This window comes from Dicentrarchus labrax, unplaced genomic scaffold (assembly GCF_905237075.1).
Source record: "Dicentrarchus labrax unplaced genomic scaffold, dlabrax2021, whole genome shotgun sequence".
NCBI lineage: Eukaryota > Metazoa > Chordata > Actinopteri > Moronidae > Dicentrarchus > Dicentrarchus labrax.
In genome coordinates this window covers 5157278-5184467 of record NW_026136707.1, presented here as the reverse complement: position 1 = coordinate 5184467, position 27190 = coordinate 5157278, and the positions used below count along the sequence as shown (strand labels likewise).

At 41.7% G+C, this 27190-nt stretch overlaps 5 protein-coding genes across 7 annotated transcripts; all 5 read left to right on the top strand.

Annotated features, from left to right (window-relative positions):
• Positions 1–658: 658 nt before the first annotated feature.
• Positions 659–15065, top strand: dhx16 (DEAH (Asp-Glu-Ala-His) box polypeptide 16). Of its 2 annotated transcripts, none has more exons than XM_051406386.1 (21): positions 659–941; positions 1428–1630; positions 1783–2021; positions 2504–2684; positions 2799–2855; positions 2978–3232; positions 3345–3578; positions 3709–3900; positions 4646–4756; positions 4960–5075; positions 5362–5572; positions 5942–6040; positions 6627–6779; positions 7256–7396; positions 7677–7839; positions 7960–8078; positions 8890–8957; positions 10150–10312; positions 11022–11183; positions 13794–13967; positions 14252–15065. In XM_051406386.1, the coding sequence occupies exons 2-21, from the start codon at positions 1433–1435 to the stop codon at positions 14378–14380; spliced, it is 3165 nt and encodes a 1054-aa protein (XP_051262346.1). In that variant the 5' UTR covers positions 659–941; positions 1428–1432; the 3' UTR covers positions 14381–15065. The 2 variants fall into 2 exon arrangements, with proteins under 2 accessions (XP_051262346.1, XP_051262347.1); XM_051406387.1 differs by having other exon boundaries at positions 685–708.
• A 2229-nt stretch (positions 15066–17294) lies between these two features.
• Positions 17295–18857, top strand: LOC127366934 (E3 ubiquitin-protein ligase RNF183). Its single transcript, XM_051406388.1, has one exon. The coding sequence runs from the start codon at positions 17295–17297 to the stop codon at positions 18267–18269; it is 975 nt and encodes a 324-aa protein (XP_051262348.1). The 3' UTR covers positions 18270–18857.
• Positions 18858–19787: 930 nt separating this feature from the next.
• Positions 19788–21155, top strand: LOC127366935 (uncharacterized). The gene is made up of 2 exons (XM_051406389.1): positions 19788–20755; positions 20851–21155. Exons 1-2 carry the CDS (start codon positions 19976–19978, stop codon positions 20941–20943), a joined length of 873 nt encoding a protein of 290 aa, XP_051262349.1. The 5' UTR covers positions 19788–19975; the 3' UTR covers positions 20944–21155.
• Positions 21156–21362: 207 nt separating this feature from the next.
• Positions 21363–22216, top strand: LOC127367307 (RING finger protein 225-like). Its single transcript, XM_051407063.1, has 2 exons — positions 21363–21408; positions 21764–22216. The coding sequence occupies exons 1-2, from the start codon at positions 21363–21365 to the stop codon at positions 22174–22176; spliced, it is 459 nt and encodes a 152-aa protein (XP_051263023.1). The 3' UTR covers positions 22177–22216.
• A 1576-nt stretch (positions 22217–23792) lies between these two features.
• mgat1a (alpha-1,3-mannosyl-glycoprotein 2-beta-N-acetylglucosaminyltransferase a) lies at positions 23793–26875 on the top strand. 2 transcript variants are annotated; one of them, XM_051406998.1, is made up of 3 exons: positions 23793–24002; positions 24381–25319; positions 25539–26875. In XM_051406998.1, the coding sequence occupies exons 2-3, from the start codon at positions 24684–24686 to the stop codon at positions 26235–26237; spliced, it is 1335 nt and encodes a 444-aa protein (XP_051262958.1). In that variant the 5' UTR covers positions 23793–24002; positions 24381–24683; the 3' UTR covers positions 26238–26875. The 2 variants fall into 2 exon arrangements, with proteins under 2 accessions (XP_051262958.1, XP_051262959.1); XM_051406999.1 differs by having other exon boundaries at positions 23793–24088.
• The last annotated feature ends 315 nt before the right edge of the window (positions 26876–27190 follow it).

Here is a 27190-nt window from a genome sequence, read left to right as displayed (position 1 = left end):
CATTTAAAATGTGTATTACTCATTGGGTAATTTAACATTTTATTATAACGCTAATAATTCCACTTATAATAACAACACTATGAATAATATTAAAAATGACTAGGTCTGTTTATTATTATTATTATTATTATTATTATTATTATTATTATTATTATTATTATTATTATTATCAGTTCATCTGAATAAGCTTTTATCATCCAAGTTATGTGTTAGGCCCTACACACACAGAAGGATTTCGGTTTTAACTCTGGTTTTAAGTTGCTCTTCACATAGTTTCAAGAACAATTCACAGAAAGATAGAAATATACGTATATCTAAAAACGGGGACAACAAAGCTGAACAAAGACAGTTAAAAAAACAGAAAAACATAAGCCCATATGCAAAAAGGTGTATATATAGGCTAGATATAAAGCAGCAATGATATATTGGCATGTGTGTTTGTGGGCTATTCTTTTTTTAAAAAATAAATAAATAAATAAATAAAAATCAAATCAAATGAATCATCAATACTTAGGTGGAAAAGTTCATATTTAGTGGCACAGAACCCTTAAAATCATCAATATATTATAATATATTTGCAACGTGTGCTGTGTGAACTGATTGTTGTTGTTCCTCTTGTGGCCGCAGGCGGGAGTGAGCGCTGCAGCGCTGCCTCTGATCTCTTCTTCGGACGTGTTTCCGCTTTGACTTCAGCGTGCGTTAAGCTAAGTGAGCAAAACATGTTTTGATTATTTTATTTAACGTTATATGGTGTGTGTGTGTGTGGAAAAGAAAGCCACAGATAAATATTTTGACAGGACTACGGAGGGATGGACGTATCCATTAAGCGTCCTTACTGGAAACCTGTGAGCTACAACTCAGACTAACATCTCATTTGTAGCTGAAGTTAGCGAGCTACCATCATAACAACATTAACAACAACAACGTTGTTTTAATAAGCGGTAAGTGAAGTTTACGAGGGTTAAAGTAAAGTAAGACTCAGAGGGCAACATCTTAGTAGAAGAGTTAACTAGTGTAGTGTTGAAATTGAAGATTTAACAACGTACTTAAAGGCGATACATGAATTAAACTGTGTGTTAACGGATAGCAGACTACAAAGTTTACCGCCAAATAATATGTTTACATTAATTTATTGGCCTAATGTTGTGTTTACTACAGTTTTTTTTTTACAGTTTTTAGGTTTTAATATGTAGGAGGACACATTTACAGGATGATACCGATACAGACAGGCAGCAAAACAACTATATAAAACAAAATAAGTAAAGGCACATAGCTACTTATAGACAGCTTAGACTGTTGCTATGATGTCTGCACAGTGTTGTGGTGCATGTTTGGTTGCAGCCAGCAGTTTCTGTATCTACACGTCTTACATCTACACCTAGATTAGAAACAACCATGATCTTGTGTTGTGACTGCTCCCTCCACAGGCACCATGGCCAATCTAGAGCAGTGGGTGAATGACCGTCTCCATGACATCCTCGGGTTGAGTGACAGATATGTGTCCCAGTTCATGATCGGCACTGCACGGAAAGCGTCAAGTTGTCAAGACTTTGTGGCTCGTCTTGAGCAGACGGGCACAATCGACATCGACCAGAGTGTGATTGCCTTTGCGCAAGAGCTCTTTGACAAGGTATGTTTGTCAAATTCCTTTTTTTTTATCTATTGTGGACACTTAATAACATATTTACATGAACCTTAAATGCCTCAAATAGTACCGTCGCATTTTCAGTATGGGAAGTTTGAATGAAACCTCTAACAACATTTTACTGCTGTGTGTTATAGATTCCTCGTAAGCAGGTTGTTGAGAAACCGGCCCGGGCGATGGAGCGGGAAGCCATTGAAATGGACCGGAGGAATCGGACGTACACGTTGCTGGACGACAGCGAGAGTGATGGAGAGTCTGTGAGGGAGAAGCAGAAAGGGAAAAAGAAAAGCAAAGACAAAGACAGAGGAAACAAGAGGAAGCACATCAGACAGAAGAAAGAGAGCGAGTCGTCGAGTGAGGATGAAGCAGCTAAAAGGTAATCTAAAAGGATATTTTGGACTGTGTGCTGTAGAGTACATTTTTCTTTGGTTTGCTAGTTCCAATGAATGATAGTATTCAAGTATGGAAGAGCTGAACCATTCGAAACCTTTTAATTAGCAGTGTTTCCTCTAGGATTTTTTTTAGCAGCGGGGGCAGCCCTGTCCGAACAACCCCCTCTTTCCGTCCCGTCCCTGGACAGCCCCAATAACCTCTGAATAGTTCTACTTGTTGTTAAATTGCAATGTGTGCGGCAGCCAACGGGGGTGCATTATGTCGGCAGGATCATTTAAAAGGCAACCGGGACTACATTGTGCGTCTGCCCCATTTCTGATACCGTGGCGGCAGAAATTTAACAGCGGCAGGCCGCCGCTCCAAAATCAACATAGAGGAAACACTGAATTAGTGATAAAAAGTTTGAATGTGTGCTTGAATGTTGTACAGAAGCTGCGGTTTGATGCATTTTTATTCTAACATCAGTGGAAATTCAGGCAACAAGGACCAAAAGTCTGCCAAGGAAGAGGAGGAGGAAGAGGAAGACTGGGAGAAGGAAGAGAGAGAGCGACAGCAAGACATTGAAGAGAGAGATGCGTTTGCAGAGCGAGTGAAGCAGAAAGACAAAGACAAAACGCGCAACATAACAGAGCGGACGGACAAAAAGGTGGGAGACGAGGGGAATCACAACACAGCTCATGCATTCTTTCAAAGATGACCCACACACTATGACATGCAGCTAAACACCTTCACCTTTTGTTGGTTTGTTTTGTTTCTTCAGGCTTATGAGGAAGCTCAGAAGAGGCTGAAGCTGGCAGAAGACGATCAGAAGAACATGGTGGGGGCTCCATGTTTTTTGTTTGTGCTGAAATAAAGTGTATTATGTTCATGAGCAGAATATCTTGTCACTATAAGACTTCTTAAGAACCAGACCCCTGGTCTTCCTCTTTCTCCCTTTAGTTGCCAGAGTTGAGGAAGCGCTCTCGCTGGGACTATCTAAAGAAGAGAGAGTCGGAGAAGCTGGAGGACCTGGAGGCAGAGATCAATGACGACGAGTATCTTTTCGCCACAGACGAGCTGACTCAGAGGGAGAAAAAGGAGTTGGAATACAAACGCACCCTTCGGGACCTAGCTAAAGATTACAAAAAGGCTGGTGCTAGGGAACAGGAGGAGAGGAAGAACAGATACTATATGCCAGAAGAGAAGAGAAGCAAGGTAGGAACGAGGGATGTCACGTACTGACACAGTGTACAGAGACAGTCACGTAATGGTGCGCATAGATTCAATTGTTCAACTCTTTCCCTCCCTCTCTCTCCACGCTGACCAGGAGCTGCCCCAGAGGGACCTGGAGCTGGAGGAAACTCCTATGGAACTGGGTGGAGAGCAGGGTCGCTGGGAGGAGGAGAGGCTGAAGACAGCATCCCTCAGCTTCGGGGCCAAGAGGGAGCGAGAGCAAGGGATGAGGTACGAGCAGGAGAAGTACCAGCTGCTCCTGGAGGAAGATGAGATGATCGAGTTTGTCAGCACTGCTATGACCATGAAGGGAACTCGGGCGGAAAAGGTGGGATTCGTTTTCTACTTTCTACTACTTCATGACTATTTGTGTCTCACTTTGCATTTCACCTTTGTGTAATCTAGTGAAAAAAATAATGCCAGTGAGCTGAAGTTTGTGTTTCTTCGGTTGTGTTCAGGATCAGGACGCCCCGGCTCTGTCCCAGGCAGAGCTGAACAAACAGTCCATGCAGGAGGTCCGGCGCAGCCTGCCCATCTTCCCCTACAGGGAGGACCTATTAGCTGCCATCAATGAGCACCAGATCCTGGTCATTGAGGGGGAGACGGGCTCAGGAAAGACCACCCAGATCCCACAGTACCTCTTGGAAGATGTAAGTGCAGAATGTAATAGATATATAGATATTAAACATATAATGCTCGCTTATAGAGCCATGACGAGTATACATATCAAGAGTCCACTGAAAGACAACAGAATTTCCTGCAGGAGAGCACGACTGCATATTAATGAGGAAAAGTAAAGGCTAAAAAATAATCTTAAGTCAACAGCATTACAGGTTCCTGGATCATTTCTGCCCCCATCAACACTTCTTTTCTCATCATCTTTACTTAACCGTTGTTAATTTTGATCACTGGTTGACAATTTTTTAAGTCTGCACGTGAAACTGATTCATATTCATTCATATTCAATACTTACAGACACAAAGGTAATACGATGCGATAGGAATAGTTTTTCCATTTTGTGAAATATGCTTATTTGCTTTCTTGCGGCGGGTCAGATGAGAAAACTGATACGACTCTGAATGTGAAACTGTACCCAGGTCAGTCTCGCCTACTAATCGTCCGGGGACTTCTAAATGCAAAGTAGTTTCTTAAACAGTGGCGGGATTACATAAAGGACTGAGTGACCAGGACATGGAGCCTCTGGAAAGACTTTTACCTGTTGAATCTTTGAAATCTAACTTTTCAACATTAAAAATAAACTCCATTTGTTACCACTCTGTGAGGGTGGCAACAGCGCTCTCAAAACCTCTGACTAAACTAAAATAATCTGCACGACAAGATGACACTAGTAGTAAAAAAATTAATCTACTCTTCAACCTATTGTTCATCTCTTAGGGCTACACTAATGGAGGCATGAAGATCGGATGTACACAGCCTCGCAGAGTGGCAGCTATGTCGGTGGCAGCCAGAGTGGCACAGGAAATGGGCGTCAAGCTTGGGAATGAGGTGAGCATGGCACATTATATAAAATGCTGAACCCATTTAACTTTAATTTCATTACAGACACAATTTTGACACAATTTTATTAATGTTGAAAATGCATTAAGATCTGTACATCAGTGAATTCTGTATTATATTTTATCATGATTTTTAAAACACTTTAAAGGGGTTCAAAATTCGTTTCATATTAACTTTATTACTTCATTCAGGTGGGTTACAGTATTCGTTTTGAGGACTGCACGTCAGAGAGAACAGTGCTCAAGTACATGACAGACGGCATGCTGCTCCGAGAGTTTCTCACAGAGCCCGACCTGGCCAGCTACAGGTAATGCAAAGAAGGAAAATCACCAACTGGTCCTCACAGGGAGTTGCACTTTAACCTGTTCAGAAAATGAAGTTACTATGCAGTAAATACACAGGTGTAATATTTTGTTTGTTCATCCCAATTCCTTATGTCAACATGTCATTTGTCGCCCATAAACTTTCCACAGTTCCTTTCTGCAGTTTCATATTTCAAATGAACATTTCCATGTAGCTGTATGTAATTCTGTTTATGTATGTGCTCCATGATCCCCTCTCCCCACACTCTGTGTCCCTCTCTCTCCCCCCAGTGTGATCATCATAGATGAGGCCCACGAGAGAACGCTCCACACAGACATCCTGTTTGGTCTGATTAAGGACATCGCCAGGTTTAGGTCAGACCTGAAGGTGCTGGTGGCCAGCGCCACTCTGGACACCGAGCGCTTCTCCTGCTTCTTTGACGAGGCACCTGTCTTCAGGATTCCAGGCAGGAGGTTCCCCGTCGATATCTTCTACACTAAAGTAGGAACACAATACAGTACACATTACATTTTTTTAAATAATGAGAATTCTTCGGTTTATGGATTGATGGAAAAAGAACAGCAATACAGTAACCAAGAAGAACATTACTCCCGAACTACTTCATCTGTTTTGTCACTCATTTTTGGATATTTACAAGAATGAATGAACAATAAATAAAACGAGTTGTTGTTTATCCATGAACTACATATGGGTTAGGCCTCTGTGTGGGTCACCAAACCCCCATTGTATTTTGAAGAGAAAGAAATGTTGTAAAGGATTGTAAAGGTTCCCTGAGTCAAATAAGACTAGAAAAACCCACCAGTAAAAATCTAACTGTTAATGTATTTATCTATATGTTGTGTTGTCAAGGCTCCAGAGGCAGACTACCTGGAAGCTTGTGTGGTGTCAGTACTACAGATCCATGTCACCCAGGCTCCTGGAGACGTTCTGGTTTTCCTCACTGGACAGGTACTGTTTATATCAAGCATGGAGTTTTCAATATAGTTCAATATTTTTGATACAGTTATAACAGGTTTATGTATTGTGTGTAATATGTGCGTCTTTATCCCCTTAAAGAAGTGGTTTTAACCACGACGTTGTCTAAGAGTGCTTTCAAAAACAACTCCGATGTGCTTTGCCTGTTCAGTTTAATTTTCAGAATCAGCTTTATTGGCCAACTACGTTTCTAGTTCTCAATGTACTAAAATATACAGTTCCAAGGACATTTTCATCAGGAAGATGGAAATAAAAAACACAAGGACAACAAAGCTGGGCAAAACATAGGCAAACCTAACATAAAAAGCAACATAAACATATACAAGCAACAATGAACAACAAGATACAGTGTTTATATACAGATCTTATTGTTTCTAAATGTTTTTTCCTTGGTCTGGACCAAATGAACCAAACTACAAGTGTGACAGCGACCTAAGTTCCCTTATTTACGTCACCAGTATTCACTGAGGGATATTACGGTCACTAAGGTCACATTTTTATCATTTGTCCTTGTGTGTTGGTTGACTCTCTAACCTATTTACCTGTGTGTATCTTGCAGGAGGAGATTGAAGCCTGTTGTGAGATGCTCCAGGAGAGATGCAGGCGCCTTGGATCTAAGATAGCAGAGCTGCTGGTCCTTCCCATCTACGCCAACCTGCCATCAGACATGCAGGCAAAGATCTTCAATCCCACGCCACCTGGAGCCCGTAAGGTGAGACGATGTCTTATTTCCGCGCAGCATACTTGGGGAAAACTGTCATTGTGTCCTAATACAATTGCCCTGGATGCAGTAGGTCACTGTAGGATTAGTATTTCAACTTGGCATACTCAAAATGATCGGCAGACTATGACAACAAGTTTATTTCTTTGAGCCTTATAAATGAAGACAAAAGCTCTCTGCTATCTGTTTACTGTATCACTTGTATTAAGCAAGAGCCTTTTCCTATTGACCCAGATTAAATGTCCATGCTATTGTTCACCAATAGAGGTTGCTGTAGCACAATGATAATGATTGCTGAAGAGACTTACCATCCTAGTTTCTTTAAAAAAAAAACACACACACATTTAGACAGATGAAATCCTTGCTTTGATGTTTTTATCACGTCTTTGTTTAACAGCTGTATTAAATCCTCATTCCGCATTGCTTGAGCAATCTTGGTACTGTGTGTTCTCCCCTATCAATCCTAGGTGGTGGTGGCTACCAATATAGCAGAAACCTCACTGACCATAGATGGCATCATCTACGTCATTGACCCAGGCTTCTGCAAACAGAAGAGTTACAATGCCCGCACTGGCATGGAGTCACTCATTGTAACGCCCTGCTCACGGGTAACTGTTCACTTTTTTTTTAATGTTTAAGTGAAGTGAAGGTAAATTTTATCCAGGAGTGTAGTGAATGCTCATGTTTTGAAAACCCCAAAATCCACCTGCTCAGGTGCGATAAATTGTGATAAGCTATGATATTGTATAAAGGTCCAAGTGCTGTGTTTTATTTGTCCATTCGATGTGTTGCTGTTAGTATTAAACTATGTGTGTGCATTGTTATTATTATTTTTTTTAGTTTCTTAACATTTTGCCAACTCTTGCTTTGTGTCTGTTTCACTCTTAGGCTTCGGCCAACCAGAGAGCAGGCCGTGCAGGCAGAGTGGCTGCTGGGAAGTGTTTCAGGCTTTACACAGCCTGGGCATTTAAACATGAGATGGAGGAAACAACTGTGCCTGAGATTCAGAGGACCAACTTGGGAAATGTAGTCCTGCTGCTGAAGAGTTTAGGTGAGTGAAGGAAGCACTCTCGTGTGGGATAAAATGACTGTTAAACGGATGTCATTAAGTTGGAGCAGATTAGATCTCCATTTGGTGACCGTGCAATAAGCTAATACTTTTTGCCCGCAGGCATCAATGATCTCATTCACTTTGACTTTATGGACCCACCTCCTCATGAGACTCTGGTCTTAGCGCTGGAGCAGCTGTACGCCCTGGGAGCACTCAACCACATGGGAGAGCTCACTAAGGTACAAACGTCTTTATCTTGGTTTTATTCAACCCGAAATTACGCTTGTAGTATAGAGGCTATAATCAGTATTTTTATAGTGACAGTGTTTTAAATCTCGAATTGTAAAAACAACGTGAAAGATGTTGTTGTGATGAACAAGTGAGAATTATCACCTGAATCTGGATTATTTTATCAGTTAATCTATAAAATATCAGAAAATGGTAAAATGTTATATTTTTTCACAGGCCAAAAGTCTTCAAATCTCCTGTTTTGTCCAAACAGTCCAAAAGATATTCATTGTTCAGTTTCTATTGTTTGGAATTTTGCTTAAAAGTGACTAAAACAATTATTTGTATTATTCAAATGTAAATGAAATTTAATAGCTGACATACAGTAAGTTATAAATGTTAAGGTAACACCGTTACATTTTACCCAATAGATTAAGGTTTGAGCTTTTAGAATAACTCCGGAGTCTCCACAGTCCTTGTTTAAAACAACTTTCTCACAGAAAACAGATGCTTAACCTTTTGCTTTACATGTATTATCTTCACTCTGATCAGCTGCATATTTGCATGACACACTGTACATACCTGATGCTTGTGATGCTCTGTCATGGCTTCCTTGATCAAACTTGCTGATTTATGCTAGAGATAACTCATTGTGTTAACAATTGAAAACTTTTGATATAATATAAATATTTTTCAGGCGGGTTTGGCTGACTACATTATTGGTAACTACTGTAGTGCAGGTTATTGTTTATTAAATGAATGAATGAAGTCTTTCATTGTTTAAATGCCTTGAACTCTTTGTTCTTGTTTGTCGTCGTTCAGCTGGGTCGCAGGATGGCTGAGCTACCAGTGGACCCCATGCTGAGCAAGATGATCCTGGCCTCCGAGCAGTAAGTCTTCAGTCTGATATTAGCATAAGCTTTCACTATATGTATATTTGACGGGACCCATTTAGGAATGTGCCTATACTGATACAAGTATTGGGTATCGGCTCCGATACTGCACCTGATACTGCTTTACAACGTTGCTTGACCTCTTGTTAGTTGAGCAGATGGGGGGGAGGAGAAGCAACGACCGCAGTTTGGAGATGTTTAAAGCTACTTTTACAACAACATTAGCAACATTTAATTAATTACAGTTAGAAAGTGAGGACCATCTTTCATCAGAGCCTATCCTGATTTTACTTGAATTGACACATTACCTGCCTAAATACTGTAAGAAGCATAAGATGTATTGAATCAGTGTGACATTGTATTTCTTAAGTACCAAACTTTTCCAGGCTTGTGTTTATGTAACTGGTGTTCTGGGGTCATATAAATTACTCCAGGAATTAAGCTATTTATATTCATGCTGTCCAATAAGCTCCGCCTCCGCCAGTAACAGGAAAAGCTGCGTGGAAGAGCTGCAAGGTTTGGTGGAAGATTTTTATTGCCAGGTTATAGAAAATATTATACATATTCTTTAATATTTATTTTATTGCCTTTAATCGATAGTGAAGGGAAAAGCGGGGAAGAAAGAGAGAGGGGATGACATGCGTGTCAAAGGGCCAGAGGTCGAAGTCGAAACCCACAGCCACTGCAGCAAGGACTTGGTATATGGGGTGCAACAAGATTATATAAACAACACAATGGGTCCTGGATAAGGAACTTGTATGTTATGTGTTGTAAAATGGGTTTGAACATCAATTCTTCAAACCGGAGAAGACAGAAAAAGTGATTTATGAAGTTAAACGGAACTGGGTAAAGGAGATTTGGAGTTAACCAACGAAGAAATACGGTGTATTTATATTGACATGGGTCAGTGCAGTGTTTTGGAAGAAGAAAGTTGAATCTGCTGGTTGAAGTAGAAAATGAATACCATTTTGTCTTTTTGTTTTTACTTCTCTTTGTATTGTAAACTTAAATCCTTTGTTTAATGATAGAAAGGATACAGGTGAGAACGATTATTTAGTGAACGTGTGAGAGTTCAGGAAGAAAACCTTGTTTAAATAAGAGGTGGATGATTTATATATTTTTTGCTTTCTCTTCTCTCTGCATTTTTCTAAATTTCTTTTCTATGTTGTTTTTTTTTGCCTCCTTCCAGGTACAAGTGTTCGGAAGAAGTGTTGACAATAGCGGCCATGCTGTCGGTAAACAACTCTATTTTTTACCGGCCTAAAGACAAGGTGGTGCACGCCGACAACGCCAGGATGAACTTTGTGGTGCCAGGGGGAGACCACCTTGTGCTGCTTAACGTCTACACACAGGTATAAACACAGCAATATGTTGGCACAACTGTTAAGGCTAATGCAGTTCAATCCAGTACACCTGAAAGAAAACCGGTTTATGAAGATTGTGATGTTTAAATGTGTCGGAGAGGTTTTCTTTGAGATTTATTTAAATCTTTGAGGCCATAGTTAGTGTTGGTGTTATACTGCATTTTATTAAAAGGTGTTTTCTGATGTGTTGTACCTGGACATAAGGTGGACAGAATATTACAGTCGAATCAACCCCTCCAAAACAGTCTAAATACAGCAAATACAGCAAAATATTCAGGTTTTCTGTGACCAGGTATGCAAATATTTGGTGAATACATTTTTACAACTGTGTTCTTAACCTCTGTTTTTTTTAAAACTAGTTTAGACCTGCTCAACAGGGATCGGCTACAACATTTAAACAGTTTGTAACCTTTAACAAAATACCAATAAAAGGACAGGATGGAAATTCATATTCATTTGATGAATAATTACTTGAAAAGAAAATGTACTTTACTGCACTGCTCCTTCTTATATGAACATATTAAATATTTTTTCCCCGTTACACATCTCATGAAACCTCAGATTTATCGCGCAACCCCTTGTGGAGTCTCAACCCACAGGTTGAAAGCCATAGTATGGCCTGTAAAAACTCATTGGCCTTGAGATATGCCTACTTAGGTGTTGTGTTAACTGCAGTCATGATGTCTTTCTCTTTCAGTGGTTGGAGAGCGGCTACTCCACACAGTGGTGCTATGAGAACTTCATCCAGTTCCGCTCCATGAGAAGAGCCCGGGACGTCAGGGACCAGCTGGAGGGTCTGATGGATCGTATTGAGGTGGAGGTGGTCAGCTCCCAGGGAGACAGCTTGCCCATTCGCAAGGTCAGTGATACTGCTCCTGATGAATTATAATTTACTAGTCTATGTTTTTGGTATGTTGCCTAGATATTACTGTTGGGCTGTAACTGTCAAATACCCTGTTTATACCAAAATTAGCATGTATATGTTTGAATAGAAAGCAGCATGAAGGTCAGGGACATTTTCTGGTGGTTACTTTTCCTTTTATCTTTTACTTCAGTCTCTCTTTCAAACTCAACACTGACGAACCACGAGAATCTCTCTCACTTCACTGTCTTGCCAGTGTTACATCTTGCACCATACAAGGGACAAAATCGCTGTTTTTGTTCCAATAGACAAAAAAACAATAAAAAATGTTCCTGGCTATTTTTCTGGAACTTCAACACGGGTCATAGCCGGAGAAAGAGCAAAAATTAGCCCATTTCCATCAGGAGCTCGAGCCAATAAATACCCTCGACTACAGCAGAGTCATTTGACCTAGGAAGACAAAAGCCAGATGTTAGTGGGTGTTACGTTGTGGGTAGGTACGGTGTAGCCTTGTACTCCCGTAGCCTACGCTGCAGCCTGACGTGCACCTCCCAGATGAGTAAATAATGCTGTTTGAGAATCCCTCTACAAACATGCACACACATTCTCAGAAAAGCGCGTCCTCGCATATAAAGGAGAGCTGGTTTCAGTTTAATTAGATTTTTGAGTTTCATCCTTTAGCCGGCGTGTCTCCAAAGGGAGGTGAAAGGTTACACTCTGATATAGCCACGGGTTTCTGCTCAGGAACACTTTAGGCGAGTCAATGCTTTCTGTCATGAGAGATTTATGAAAATACTAGTCTCTAGAAAAATTATATAGTTTTGCACATTGGAAATGCAAAAAGGAAACATGTAAATCCTTACTGGACAGAAGCTTTGTGAATAGCCCTTTCATATCAGGGTCTGTGTGTGTTGTGAACGCACACCTAAACCACTTGAGATAAGCAAGGGCGTTTGTTTTATTAGTTGGGTTACACCTTCTTTCATCATATGCTGCCTTTGCCTGTGTCAAACATCCTGCAGCCAAATAGGCAAAAAGCAATCCCACAACTTGTTTTGTTATTATGAATTAAAAGTTAAAAATAAAACAGATACTATTTAGAGCTGATGTAAGGGAAACTAGCTTTAGAAGACAACCAAACAACAAAGAAAGATGAGGACAAATCAAATCAAATAACAAAAAAAACAAATGGAGAATATCTTGAATGACGCATAGGAAAATAAAACTGAGATTCACAGAACAAACCTTTTATAAATCAGGCCCAGAAGCAGCAACAAGACGGCTCAGGGCACACTACATTATAAATGTAAAATAAAATAACCTATGAAGCAGAAGAAAATCATAGAATCTTAATTTATTATGAAACCTTATACTCACTCGATTGTTAATAAAGAAAATATTAAACAATACTTGTTATTGTTAGAGCTTCCCTCCATGGGAACAGTACTAAACGATGAATTGACCGACCCATCTCAAAAAATTAATCGGATATAGAAATTAGTAAATTGCAAACAATCCCCCAACAAGTGACCAGTTTTCCTGTGTACTGTTATAGTAATTGGAAAATAAATAAAGAATTAAAAAAAAAAAAAAAATCTATAAAGTGGCTTTAGTAGCATTCTGTGTATTCCTTGTTTTAAACCAGGGGGCACTGACATATCCACACTTACATGCAAACATAAGGGAAGTGAATTTGAAAATGTTTGTCCTAGTTTAAGGCCAAATGACAAATGCAGATGCACTTCTCCCGCCGCATGACTAGTGTCGTTATGTGACAGATGTCTCTCTGCTGTATTTCAGTATCATGCTGTTTCTTTGAGCATTAATTTCATGAACACACCCAACACCACCCAGATTACAGCAGGTGTGAACAGTTTGTGTGCATCTGTCAAAACAAGATTAGAGAAGGTCTGAAAGTTGCATTTGGATGGTATCTGTTTTGCAAATCCCACACGAAACCCACCTTCAGTACAAAACTCACGGTGTGAATCATCTGCTTTTCTTGCTTTCTGATGCCGTGCTGTAGTTCCCTTCAATAATACACTTCCTACCACCGCTACACTCGGACAGTCTTATGATTGTGTGTATAAATGCATCACTGAGAATGAAAAATCAGTTGTCACAAAGTTGAAAACACTTCACATGAAAAGGTGACATTGGAGATGCATTGTTCTTGCATGACAGTGGCAGCATGTTGGCCTTTGTTCAGTTCCTCTTTGATTGTTAACAGACAAAAACATCTCATCCAACTCATCCTGCACTAACCTGTGCTGCATTACATATGAATTATGTGATCAAACCGGACTTTCACGGTGTCTACTTTATACACAGCTTTGAGTGGCTGATTATAGTATTCTATTTTCTGATTTATAATCGTATTAATCTCATGAATAACACCACTTTTATTCAGGTTCAAAGGTCCATATCGAAAGCCTCATTGTTACCATGAATGCAACTTGACTGAGCCATGTATGGGGACTAATAAAGTACCCAATTACTGGTATAATTTGGTCTTTATTCAACTGTAGTCATCTTAATTCCTATTCTGCATGACAATTAATCAGCTGTTCATTAACCCCTCTCCCCTCTCTCTTGTCCCTCTCACAGGCGGTAACCGCAGGATACTTCTATCACACAGCACGCCTGAGCAAAGGCGGCTACAAGACGGTGAAACACCAGCAGACGGTCTACGTCCACCCCAACAGCTCTCTGTTCGAGGAGCAGCCCCGCTGGCTCATCTACCACGAGCTAGTCTTCACCACCAAGGAGTTCATGAGACAGGTCTGCCTGCTCGGGATGTGACACATCTAAATCTATCGCAAATATTTGCAGTCATAGTAGCTGTAGTCTGTCTTGTATGCTAATGTGGAAGACAATCATTAATTACAGTAAAAGGCCCGATCACACCTTTCATTGAGTCCAGTATGAAAGCTTCCACAGAGTAACTGCTGGTGGGAATGAGACAGCACACTAATGAGGAAGTGTGACGTTCGTTCCTGTACAATATTTAACTGCTGCCCTGCCTGTAGAAACACACTGATTAATCTCTCTCCCCATGCACACAGGTGATTGAGATAGAGAGCGGCTGGCTGCTTGAAGTGGCTCCTCACTACTACAAGAGCAAAGAGCTGGAGGACAGCAGCAGCAAGAAGATGCCCCGCAAGCAGGGTAAAACAAAAGAGGAGCTGGGCTGAAGAGGAGACCAAGGCTCAGGGGACAGATGGCAAAAGGAAACACTCTCTTCCTCTCTCAGGGCAGGGTAAAAATAGAAATATGACTTTGGAAGTATAGAAATTGCATAAAAATAAAGAGGAAATCTGTGGAAAATGTAGTTGTTTGGTACTAGTTCAGTACATAAACAGCTACATGGTTCTCGCCTGTCTTCACATGTGAAATTGTTTTCTGCTGTAGATTGATACGCCATTTTTAATTGTGCTCAAACAGTATCAGCATTCAACATATTAAATCTGGCTGCACAAAGTAGTCTGAACACAGATGCGTGGAGCAGAGAGATGGGTCCAGTGAGAAGTGGGTCACAAACTTACTGACCGGTTTAATCATAAACCAGCCGTGTCATCTGGGCAACAACGAGGAAACATTAATGCACTTGGATCTGAGTTTCCTGCATCAACAGCAGCAGTACAGACTCACTGGGTGGCTTTTTCAGCTCATTAATGAACGCGAGACTGTTGTCCTACTTCTCCCCCTAAATAAAGGGGCTTTGTCGAAGTGTGCATTTGTGGACACAGCACACTGTTAAAGTGTGCAAATTGATTTTTGACTGGAAAGACTTATTTCAAAATAATGAGTTTCATTCTTGTGTGAAGCTCCTTATCTTGTTTATTTTCATTTTTCTACGACAATAAAGTTTTACAACCACTTGGTTTTTTTTTTCAGTTGATTTGCAGCTCAGTGATTAGTCATTATTACTTTAGTATTTACTACCTGTCAAGATTGACTCAGGCTTTTTTCTTGTTTCAGTTGCACCAGTAAAGTTTACTTTTGTTCATAAAGTTATATTTAGACGCTGTATTTAAATATCTTCTTGTCAGGCTTGTTACTACAAAGGGACTATGTGAGTTTGGAATTAAGTTTGCTTTAGAATATTGTACAAAATCACTGTAGGTGCATGAAAATATTAGTAGTACCATCTAGGCGTGCTCTGTATGAAGTGTCCTGAGAAAGAAAAACTTGGTGCTATATAAATAAAAGGGAACATCAGAGAGAAATAATACAATACAATAAACATGTATTTAATTTGGAATAGCACTTGTGTGTTAATATTTAACTTGTAACTGAATACAAAATATGTTACACCATTATGCATCCCTCATAAGAATACTAACTTTTAAGTCCCTTCAGAGGCCCTCATAGCTGCATGTTTTTGTTACATAGAGAGTGACGCATCACTTTGTTTAAGGAAGAGCTCTTTGACAAAGCAAACGAAACTTCTGTTTAATGTAAAATATTGAACCCAGTTTTGGCCATTTCATGAGTTGTCATCTCATTCAGGGTGTATCCTCAGATATTCAGGAAGCTCAGATGAAAAGGGAGTAACCAGGACTGTGCAGTGAGAAGAGGTTTTGATAGGTAGCTGTTCTTGTTTGGGTGGTAAACTCACAAAGTGACAAGAGCGGTGGAGGTATGACAGGTATGAGGTGCTGATACATGCGGTGTTGACAGTACAGTACCCTTGTCTTTTTTTATGCAGCCACAGTGGAATTTTCCCAACAGTCACTTGTTTTTCTTGATTCATATCACACATACAGTCGCATAGAGCAAAAATAAATTCATGTGCTTCTCAAGCATGTGACCCTTCATGTCACTGACACCATATATCTGACATTGAATGCTCGATTCAACAACGAAAGCTGAAGGCAATATTTGTTTGATTCTTAATTGACTGATAATGATAATTGACTGAAAATTGAGCTAGGATCACTGGCACAGCTGCCTTTATGCAATACCATGATACAAGCATGATGTAGGTTCTGCTCTGTAAGGAGACGTTAGAGTTATCTAAGTAAATGACCTGGTTATCTACATATTTCAACACAGTTAAAAGCACTCCTCACGACAGCTGGTCCAACTGGTCTGACTAGAAAAGAAAAGGAAGGCGTGAGACAGCCAGGAGGAGGGCTTAGAGGAGGCAGTGCCGTGTTACAATTAAAGCCCAGATATGAGAGGAAAGATACAAACAGAAGAGGAGAACTGGGATTACAGAAGCACCAAAAGACTTCTAGAGTTCATTTTCTGTTTGTTTGTTTTTTGTAATGAAGTTTGATGACGACGTGATTCCAACATTCATCTACCTCAGCAGGTCAGTGTTTGTGTGTGTGTGTGTGTGTGTGTGAGAGAGAGAGAGTGTGTGCAAACTGTCTTGTTCTTTGTCATAAAAAGGTTTCCTCTGCTGCTTTTAGCTGGCAAACTCCTCTTGTTTTAAAGCCCCTAAATTCTTAATGAAGAGAAACTTAACTTAAACTTGTTCCAAATGTAAACATGTCTACAGTTGAAGGAAATCAGCTGCTAGAATATGAATTCTGTTGCTCCTGCTGGTTAAAAACTTTGAGTTAATGACTGACTATGTACGATGGATGTGTCTGATGGAATGTTTTCTATGACGATCCAAAACAATGAAGCCCTGTCACACAGCAATGTCACCTTTGGTTTAGTTTTACTTATTAGGTTTCAACCCACTAAGACAGCAGGATTATAAGAATACCCATTACCTAAAACCTATTTGAAGCCCTTTTTCTGCAGCTCTTACTGCATATGTGTTTGCTGATGATTTCTGGGCTGGAAAGCCTATTAAATAAATACAGCAACTCATTATCAAGGCAAAAGCACCGCATGTGCAATAAATGTGAAAAATAAACAGATAGCATTTGAATGCGATAGATATGTTAGATAGGAAGAGATTAGACATTATTGCTTTATCATCATGACAGCAATGGTGACTGTGCAGGTAAATTCCAACAGTTTGTTTCCTGCTCTACCTGTTTCTGTAAGTTAGTTGACTCACCCAAGCTCTCATTTTCCACAGCTCCTGTTGGAAAACTGTGGATCAGATTCCAGCCAGCACACTACCTCCAACAACATTCTTCCAACATGAGCGATGATGAGGAGAGACACAGATCCGAAGGGAGCAGGAGCCAGAGCCATGGAGCCAGACAGGCCCCCAACGTCAAACCCAAGCTCAGCCAGAGAGAAAGGAACAGCAGGGAGGACCAGTTGAAGAAGAAGCCTGCAAAAGTGAGGAGATCGAGGAGCACCGACTCGGAGAGGGTGGAGAGAGGCAGGAGGAGAGAACGAGATAGGCACCAGGAAGAGAGGAGGCAGCGGGGGAGGAGTGAGGAGGCCCGGAGACGAGACAGAAGGGAAGGAGAGAGCGACCGGAGGAAGGTGAAGCCCCCTCAGGATGATGTGGAGGACACTGAGTGCGCTGTGTGTTTCTGCACATACGATAACGTATTCAAGACCCCGAAGCTGCTGGTGTGTGGACACACCTTCTGCCTGGAGTGCCTTGCTCGCATAAACGTGACCTCTCCTGAGCTCAAGACCCTGTCCTGCCCTGTATGTCGTGAGCTGACTGACCTCCCCCACGGACAGGACCTTCCCCGCCTGGGCAACAATCAGGACATCATAGGGAAACTCCCACCAGACATGCAGAGGGCCCTGTCCATCCGCTTCAAGCGCAATAAAGGCAAACTGGTCCTGAAGAACCCTCCTCCTAGCAGCCCGATCAAGCCTAATATCCTCACCCTGCCTAAAAAGAGTCCAGAAGGCCAGGTGACAGCGGGCGGTGACCTCCACTTGAGTACAATGGAGCAGGGAATAGTCCCAACCACAGTGGTGGATGTAGGCAGGCCTCCAAGCAGGGTCAGAGGTCGCCTGCGCAGGTTGTTCCGCTCGGACCAGTGCTACTATGCAGTGGTGGCGTCCATCATCACCATCACGGTGACGCTCATGCTGGTGGGGATTCTGGCCTTTGTGATTATACCGAATGTGGTTATTCACCGTAGGCCTGTTCATCAAGGCAACCAAACATCATTCGGTCCCCCAGGAAGTGGATCCCCTCCCTGAAGGGGGCAGGGGTGGACAGGCTGTGGGTTGAGGGAGAGTATATGACACTAAACTTGTTGTATTCTCAGTGATGTCTTCTCTTGGTGAGTAATGGTGAAAATAAAACAAAACACTGGGACACATTCAAGCTGATTGGCATGCAGTGAAGCGAAGAAATGAAGGGAAACGAGGACAGCAACATTTTTGTAAACAAACGACACGCAGACTCAAAGTTGTACATGAAGGAAAGAGGACAAACGTGTGCATGTTTCTTAAACGATCTATATGTTCTTTTCTGAACATGTTTGTGATTACTGTGAAAAGCCAGAAACACTGTATGTGTAAATAAACTGTCCATAATGATTAAGAAGCTGTAAAATATTGAAATGCACTAAATTCTGTGGTGGAAAGACTTATGTATGTTTTGATTTCATCAGGCTGATTTTCCAACAGTTCAGGATTTCTAGATCTTACAAATTTTGTTTATAGACCAACACATTGTACATAACCATAGATGATATATATTTGTAAGTATTTTTTCTTTTCACTGATATTAATGGACTTTATTTCCCATCGTATTCAAATAAAGCATTCTTGAGGCATTGAAAACGTATTGCTCAGTATTTCAAAAACACATAAAGACAATTTTATTTCTCTAAACTATTCTGGATCTTTTTTCATATTATTTTGAAATTAAATAATGATCAGCTTGCTTTTAATGGTGTGGTGGGGGACTCCCTGTTTATTTCCCTGACCCCTGCCCTCTACTGAGTCAAAACAGATTTATTGCCTATTGCCTTTTTAGAAACCTGCAGGGCTTCTTTAGACACATGATGCCCTCTAGTGGTGTACACAGACCACTTAACAGTCTTTGGATACTGAACTTCTCCTCAGCTGTGCCTCTGGCTTCTTGTGACTGACAAACCCGTTGGACAGCATGAGTGTCACCTATTACCTTCAAAACATTTCTTCTGGCTTACTCAGGAGTTCAGCTGTCTGTTTTGACAATGAGACAAGATATGCGATCGCTTGTAACATGCCATCCGACTCCGGCTTGGTGTGCACAAAACATGTGACATGTGAATCATGATGAAACAACTGCAGGAATGACATAAGAGAAATTGAACTCGGGCTTTATGATACATACATACAGTGTTCAGTGGCTGTCTTTAAACGTATAGACAAGTTAGAAATAACAGGATTGCCCTGTGTATTATGAGAGTAATGTACTCTTAACTTGTAACTTTAGTTTGTAAAACAGATAAATATAGACTTTTACACTTATTACACTTGCATGCTCTCTCTAACGACAGTGGAGAAAAGTAACTAAGTATATTTACTCAAGATTAATCCTCTGGTACTTGCACTTTACTTGAGTATTTCCATTGTATGCTCCTTTGAAGAGGGGGATTCTGTGTGATAACTACTTTTACTCTTGATACTTGAGTACATTTTGCTGATAATACTTTCATACTTCTGTACTCGAATACAGGACTCTGCTTTTTCCACCACTGCCTAAAGACACACCTACCTGACCCCCAAACCCCCACCCCTCCCCTCGGCTATCGAGGCAAATATGGTCGCATGGTCCAGAGCAGAAAAGACCCCCCTCCTCTATTCCACTTCTTACGCAAATTAACCTTTATACGTTATGTGCCCGCTTGGATAGAGGTTAAACGCCAGAATCCTGAAACAGAGACGGACTGTTGTGGATACTATCGACCACTATGGCTTCCACTCCCTCCGCCTCTGCCTTGTCTGCTGTTCTCCGGTGTCGGGGGAATCTCTGGACCAGGAATCCGCCGACCAAGCGGCCTGCCACCTCGGTTTACAGCCTCGGACTAGCCGGCGGCGTGGTGCGCGACTCGCCGGCTGAGCGCACCCTGCCAGATCAGGCGTCAGCGTGGGAGGCTTTTCTCCAGGGAGAGCGTGTTGTGGTGTGGAGAAAACTGACTCTGGCGTTTAAGTCACCCTGCGTGGATGGTAAAGTGCGCAGGCAAAAAAAATCCAGGGAAAGTAATAAATTATGTCATCCAAAACTTTCGCAATCCCCGGGGGACGCGCACTCAGCTGTGCCTGGTGTCCAAAACGCGCTGGTGCGTCAACTGGCACGCGGATTAACGTTTAACCTGCCTGGAGTTGATGAATGCTCTAAAATAATTCAAATGATTAAATATAAAACATATGCCACATATATGCACACACATATGCAGATCTGTAAGATAGGTTTGGTATTTGTTCAGGAAATAAGTGAATCCCCAGCTGGCGTTTTAAAAGTGTCCATACCGTCCCCTTGCGTGATGGAAGATGCAGGACAAATACCGTCTTTCGTGTTAACTGGCTGGTCAACACTGAAGAGCACCTGTTTATCTTTGACTGCTCTGGTGTCAGAACTGATGTTTTTGAAGCTGGGGCTGTTGTGTAGGTCCAGCAGCAGCCCTAAAGATGCGCCACAGCACCTGCTGAGCCAACAGGATGAGGAAAACATAAAAGACAATGCCCTGCAGGTGAGTGTCACAAGACTTAATTTGATACCAACGAGACCACATCGTTTGTGTTGCTGTAGTTACTGTATGAAATAATTTTATACACCCTCTTTCAGGAAAATGGACAAATCGACAGTTCTATTGGCCCCATCTCCACCCAGGACAACTCCGGCTCTAGACAAAGGATCACAAAGCACAGACCTGCCTGAGAGAGAGTCCAGATCCAAGGCCTCAGCACCAAAAATACACACTGTGATCTAACCTTATTTATTGACTTCTACTTGGCTTTCACAAAACACAAATCACATCTGGACTTCAACCCAGTGATATAAGAAAACAACTGGTTGTTTTAGAGCACTTTCTTTTGCTTTGGTACTCAAGTACTAAGCAATACTGTAACAATAAATAACTGTAAAACAAACACATGCCTTCTTTGGAGTCCTACATTTTATTTTAGCTCTCCTGGTGGATAGTTAAAATAAGAAATATCATATGGCAGGACATTTTTAACCTTACCCTGTGTGTTTTTCACAAAAGCTTATTTTGTATTTTGAATGCAATTAAAATAAATGTAGAGTGAAAAATGCAATATCGCCTTCTGAATTATAGAAAAGTTTAAAAATGTAGCATGAAATGGAAACCGCCTACTCACATCTACAACTACTACAGTACAAGTTTGTGGAAATACAGTTATTTCTTTCTTTACAGAGTTAGATGAGACTCTACCACTTTCATATCTGTATGGAAATTACTGTATGACACAACTGCAACCAGTTTAGTTTAGTACAAAGACTGGAAACAGACCTGAAGAGAGCTGAAGTCAGAGCCTTCGAGCCAGACAGGCCCCCTAATGTCAAACCCAAACCCCAAAAGAAAGGAACAGCAAGTAGGACCAGTGGAAGAGGAAACCTGCAAAAGTGAAGAGATCGAGGAGCACTGACTCAGAGAGGGTGAAAAGAGGCAGCAGGGAGGAGTGAGGAGACAGGAAGGACGGAGAGAGCGACCGGAGGAAGGTGAAGCCCCCTCAAGATGATGTGGAGGACACTGAGTGCGCTGTGTGTTTCTGTACATACGATAACGTATTCAAGACCCCAAAGCTGCTGGAGTGCCTTGCTCGCATCAAAGTGACCTCTCCTGAGCTCAAGACCCTGTCCTGCCCCCACGGACAGGACCTGCCCCGCCTGGGCAGCAATCCGGACATCATAGGGAAACTCCCACCAGACATGCAGAGGGCCCTGTCCATCCGCTTCAAGCACAATAAAGGCAAACTGGTCCTGAAGAACCCTCCTCCTAGCAGCCCGATCAAGCCTAATATCCTCATCCTGAGTCCAGAAGGCCAGGTGACAGCGGGCGGTGACCTCCACTTGAGTGCAATGGAGCAGGGAATAGTCCCCACCACGGTGGTGGATGTAGGCAGGCCTCCAAGCAGGGTCCGAGGTTGAAGGTTGTACCAAATGTGATCATTCACTGTAGGCTTGTTCATCAAGGGAACAAACTCCTGAAGGGGGTAGGAGTGGATGGGCTTTAGATTTGATACTAAAGTGGAGGAAGAGTGATCTCTCCTCTTGTTGAGTAATGGTGAAGATAAAACTAAGCACGGGTACACATTCAAGCTGGTTTGCATGCAGTGAAGTGAAGAAATGAAGGAAAACAAGGAAAGCAACATTTGTGAAAACACACAGACTCAAAGCTGCATTAAGGGAAACAGGACAAACTTGTTTTGCGTTCTTTTCTGAACATGTTTGTGATTACTGTGAAAGGCCACAAACACTATTTATTTTATTTTATTCACACAATATATGTGTGAATAAACTGTCCATAATGATTAGAAGCTGTAAATATTGAATTACACTAAATTCTTACCTATAGGCCTAATATTTGTATCAGTAACAAGTGAATTCCCAGCTGCTGTTTTTAAAGTGTCCATACTGTCTTCACGTGTGATGGAAAATGCAGGACAAATACCATCTTTTGTGTTAACTGGCTGGTCAACACTGAAGAGCACCTGTTTATCTTTGAACTGCTACCATATCTGTATGGTAATTACTGTGTGACATAACTGCAACCAGCAAGTTAGAATAGCTTAGCATAAAGACTGGAAACAGAGGGAAACAGCTAGCCAATCTGGCTCTGTCATATAAAATCCACCTGCCTGCAGTTCTAAACATCACTAATTAACCCCTTTTTATCTCGTTGTAAAAAACACAAACAGAAATAGATGAGCACATAAACCACCATAAAACGGCTAATTGTGCTTTTTACACTTTTATGATTTAAACAAACGAGATACATTAGATGTTAATTGTTGAGTGTAAGGCATGTTTTGTTATGTTTGGAGCGGAGCTATCTAAAAATAGGCATATATATATATACATATATAAGCGTATAAGGTCCAGTATGTAACCTTTAGAGGGATCTATTATCACCATCACCATATTTCTACAGTAGCCCAGATAAGACAAACCAACCACTGGCACTAGATAAGAGTGTGTCATGGTTTTGTAGTTTATCCTACACCTTTGTAAAGACTCAGTGATCTTCAAATGGTTGCAATCTGCAACTACACCAGTAGATGGCACTAAATCCTCCACACTGGACACTTTAAGTACAGTTCTTGAGTTAATAGCTAATTACAGTCAACCACTGCTACTCAAACACCCAATAGATATTACAGGGGGGGGGGTCGTAAAAACTGCATAACTGAGTATGTTTGTAATCAGGTAGACAGAAGGGAAGGAATATCCATTTTATTATTTAATTGCACATTACATGCACTTCTCTGCAGCTCATGCAGAAAACACATTAGGTAAGATACTTAAGAACATTAAAATCCAGTGAAAACTGAGCTGAAAAATCGTCTTTTAATATACAGAAGCCTCTGTATGTGAAAAAAAAGACACACACATCTTTACAAAGACATCAAAATGCCTCTTAATTAGCTCCGCAGAGAGCAGCTCAGACGGCAAAGTATTGTGTAATTTCTCAAGGTGACAGTTAGGGCGGGACTTCCCGTGACTGCCCGCTTACCCAGGAAGTCGTCGTGTTACTTTTTCTCCTCCTCCTCCTCCTCCTCCTCTTCCAGTCTTGCGAGAACCGAGGCAAACTAAGGGGCGTTAAGTTGCTTTTACAGCCGGGAAACTAGCGAGAGAGCAGTTTTACGTCGGCTCCACACGGCCTCTCGGCTGCAGTCGTTTAACTTTTGCCGGTTGTCATCGAAGAAGCGGCGGAGAAAATGGCCCGAAGAGGAAGAAGTGGACGCGCTGTCAGGGTAATGGGCTAATTTCAACACGCTCCTCCTCAAGCTACAGTATTTACAGTGTGACGAGTGGAGGCTGTCTGTCTGTGGACAGCGAGGTCAGAAGTCCGTGTTTTTATGTTTATTTATTTTTTTTAGTGTCAATAACACACCGCTTGGCCTATTTGGCGTGACAGCCACAGGTGATCAGAGGAAATCGATCAGACATTTGCGTGAATCGTCACTCCGGTTCATATGAGGCAACTTCCTCTTTAGATTTACATGAATTTGCCTTATTTCCTGGTTTTTGTTGTTGTTGTGTGTTTCTCATGTGTCATTTCCTCTTTGACTTTCACGTTTATTGCAACCCTTTATGTGTGCTTACTGTACATTATGTTCTTCTGATTTCAGATGGAAGATGATATTGGAAGTTGAGGCTCTCTCAGAATCACCACTTCACTTCCAAGATGTGTCCTGTCCTTCGTCATATTTTGTCCATCTTCGCCTTCGCCGACACTGCGTTGTGTGTTTATAACTTTAGTTACTGCGCAGTGAGCCAACTAGGTGTGACTCCCAGATCTCCGGTCATGCACTTGTGATGATAGACAGGCTGCCCTTCCCATATCCCATTCCTATTGTCTGTGACAAGGACACGTCTTTCTATTCAGACCCTGTCCTCTCGAACCCACCTCCCTCCCTTGGATTTTCTGTGCCATGATCCGCAAGAGAGGCTCTCTCATTCTTTGTGGTACGTTCCTGTTTATCACCTGGAACGCCATACTGGTGCTACTGCTGTGGGGAAGACCCCCACCTGGCCAGCCGGGCGAGCCTGGCCGAGGGCAGGGAGAAGTGGGTGAAAGGCCTACTAATGATGTGGTGGGGGATGTGCTCCGAATGGCAGACACATTCGAAGCAGAACTTGAAAGGCAGAAACAAATCCTGCTGCAGATCCAGAATCATCAGTCACTGTGGGAGACGCCAAACAAAGACGAGCCGAAGGTTGTTGTCCCCCCCCGTCAACCTGTCATTCCTATCCTGGTAATCGCCTGTAACAGAGTCACAGTGAGACGCTGCTTGGACAAACTCCTGCAGCATCGTCCTTCAGCAGAGCTTCACCCAATCATAGTGAGTCAGGACTGTGGACACGCTGAGACTGCTGAGGTTATTCGTTCTTATGGAAGTAAAGTAACTCATCTGAAACAGCCGGACTTGTCGGATATCGCCGTGCAACCGCAGCACAAGAAGTTTCAGGGTTACTACAAAATCTCCAGGCATTACCGCTGGGCTCTCAACCAGGTGTTCAAGACCCTGTCTCATTCCTCTGTTGTGATTGTAGAGGATGACCTGGAGGTAATCACATCATCAATTAGTGCCATTAAATTGCTCCAGTTAATGCTTTTATAAGTATTACATACAATTAAAAAGCCCATGGATAAATGTAAATGTTCATTATTTTGTACTGGATCCACATGTTACAGCTTTTAAGTTATTGTAGCCTTAAAACTGTTGATTTAACTTGTTGACAGGGGGCATGTAAACTGAAATTTATGTATTTATCTCCTACTCTAGGTGGCGCCAGACTTCTTCGAGTACTTCCGAGCCTCGCTGCCACTCCTGAAATCTGACCCCAGTCTGTGGTGTGTGTCAGCCTGGAATGACAATGGCAGGGATGGCTACGTGGATCCAGGTAAAGCGAACCTGCTCTACCGGACAGACTTCTTCCCTGGTCTGGGGTGGATGCTCCTCAAGGAGGTGTGGGAGGAGCTGGAGCCCAAGTGGCCCGCTTCATTCTGGGACGACTGGATGCGCCACCCGGACCAGCGCCGCAACCGTGCCTGTATACGCCCAGAGATCTCACGAACTTTGACCTTTGGCCGGCAAGGTGTGAGTCTGGGTCAGTTTTATGACAAGTATCTGCGTTACATTAAACTGAATACCGAATTTGTGCCTTTCACCAAGTTAGACCTGAGTTACTTGAAGGAGGAGACGTACAGAAATGTTTTTGAGAAGGAAGTTTACAGTGCCCCCGTGGTTACATATGAAGATGTTAAGCAGGGGAAGCTAAAAGGACCTGGGCCCTTCCGCCTTCAATACTCAAGTAAGGACAGTTTCAAAGTGATGGCCAAGAACCTGGGAATCATGGAAGACTTGAAGTCTGGAGTCCCAAGGGCAGGATACAGAGGGGTTGTCAGTTTCATTTCAAGAGGACATAGAATCTACTTAGCCCCTCCTCCAGGATGGACCAAGTATGATCCCACCTGGAGCTGATGATCCAGATAATCGAGTCTTTTTTGTTAAAGTCAGCTGTGGAAAGCAAAGCATTCCAGACCAAAGACTGATGTCCTTTAAAGTTTGTCTTTGAATGAACTAGTTTGTTGTCCTTGATAATGCAGAATGGATTGTCTCTCTTCTGGTGTAGGGTTTATTGCCAATGCCACTCAGGTCTTTTTCATTATTCCAAAATGTTTCTTACAGTGTAGGATACAGCCTAAACAGTTCGTTAGACAAAACTGCTGTTATTCACCAGAGATCTATTTTTTATAAAATGCTAATTGTGCACATGACATTCATTAATGCATTTAATGCAATTACCTAACGTTAGTTTGCCACTTTTGTTTAAATTATTTGCAATTTCTGGTATCCTATGTGAAATGTTTGTCTGGTATAAATATGAAAACATAATCTGTGGTATGGTTGCTTGTGGTGACTGGTCATAACTGCAGTATAATCTGTCATTTGATTATCAGTGTTTGTCCTCTATAAAAATCAGTTCTTCCTGCTTACATTTTAATGTCAAATAATTTTGTTTAATGATTTTCCACATGTACTCCTTGCAGGTTTGTAACCTTGCAAACTACAGCATTTGTGTGTTTGTATTTTTTTGGAATAAAAAAACAATACACTTGTTTGCTTTTTAGTGAGTTGCTTAATTCAGTTCAGTTGTTAAAGAGAGAACACCGTGCTCTCTGTTCACAAGATAGATAGATAGATAGATACGTTACAGTATTACCAGGGGATAATATCACTGTACAGAATGATTTATGTGCAGAGTTTGACACTGGATGGATGTTTCACATTCATCTGTTTAGAGTGGAAAGTTTCTCTGTGCTGTAGAAACTTGAAGCCAACACACACACACACACACACACACACACACACTGAGAAGGGACTTTACATTACATACAACTTGTGTCAAGCAGGAAAACTTTAGAAAAGAACAA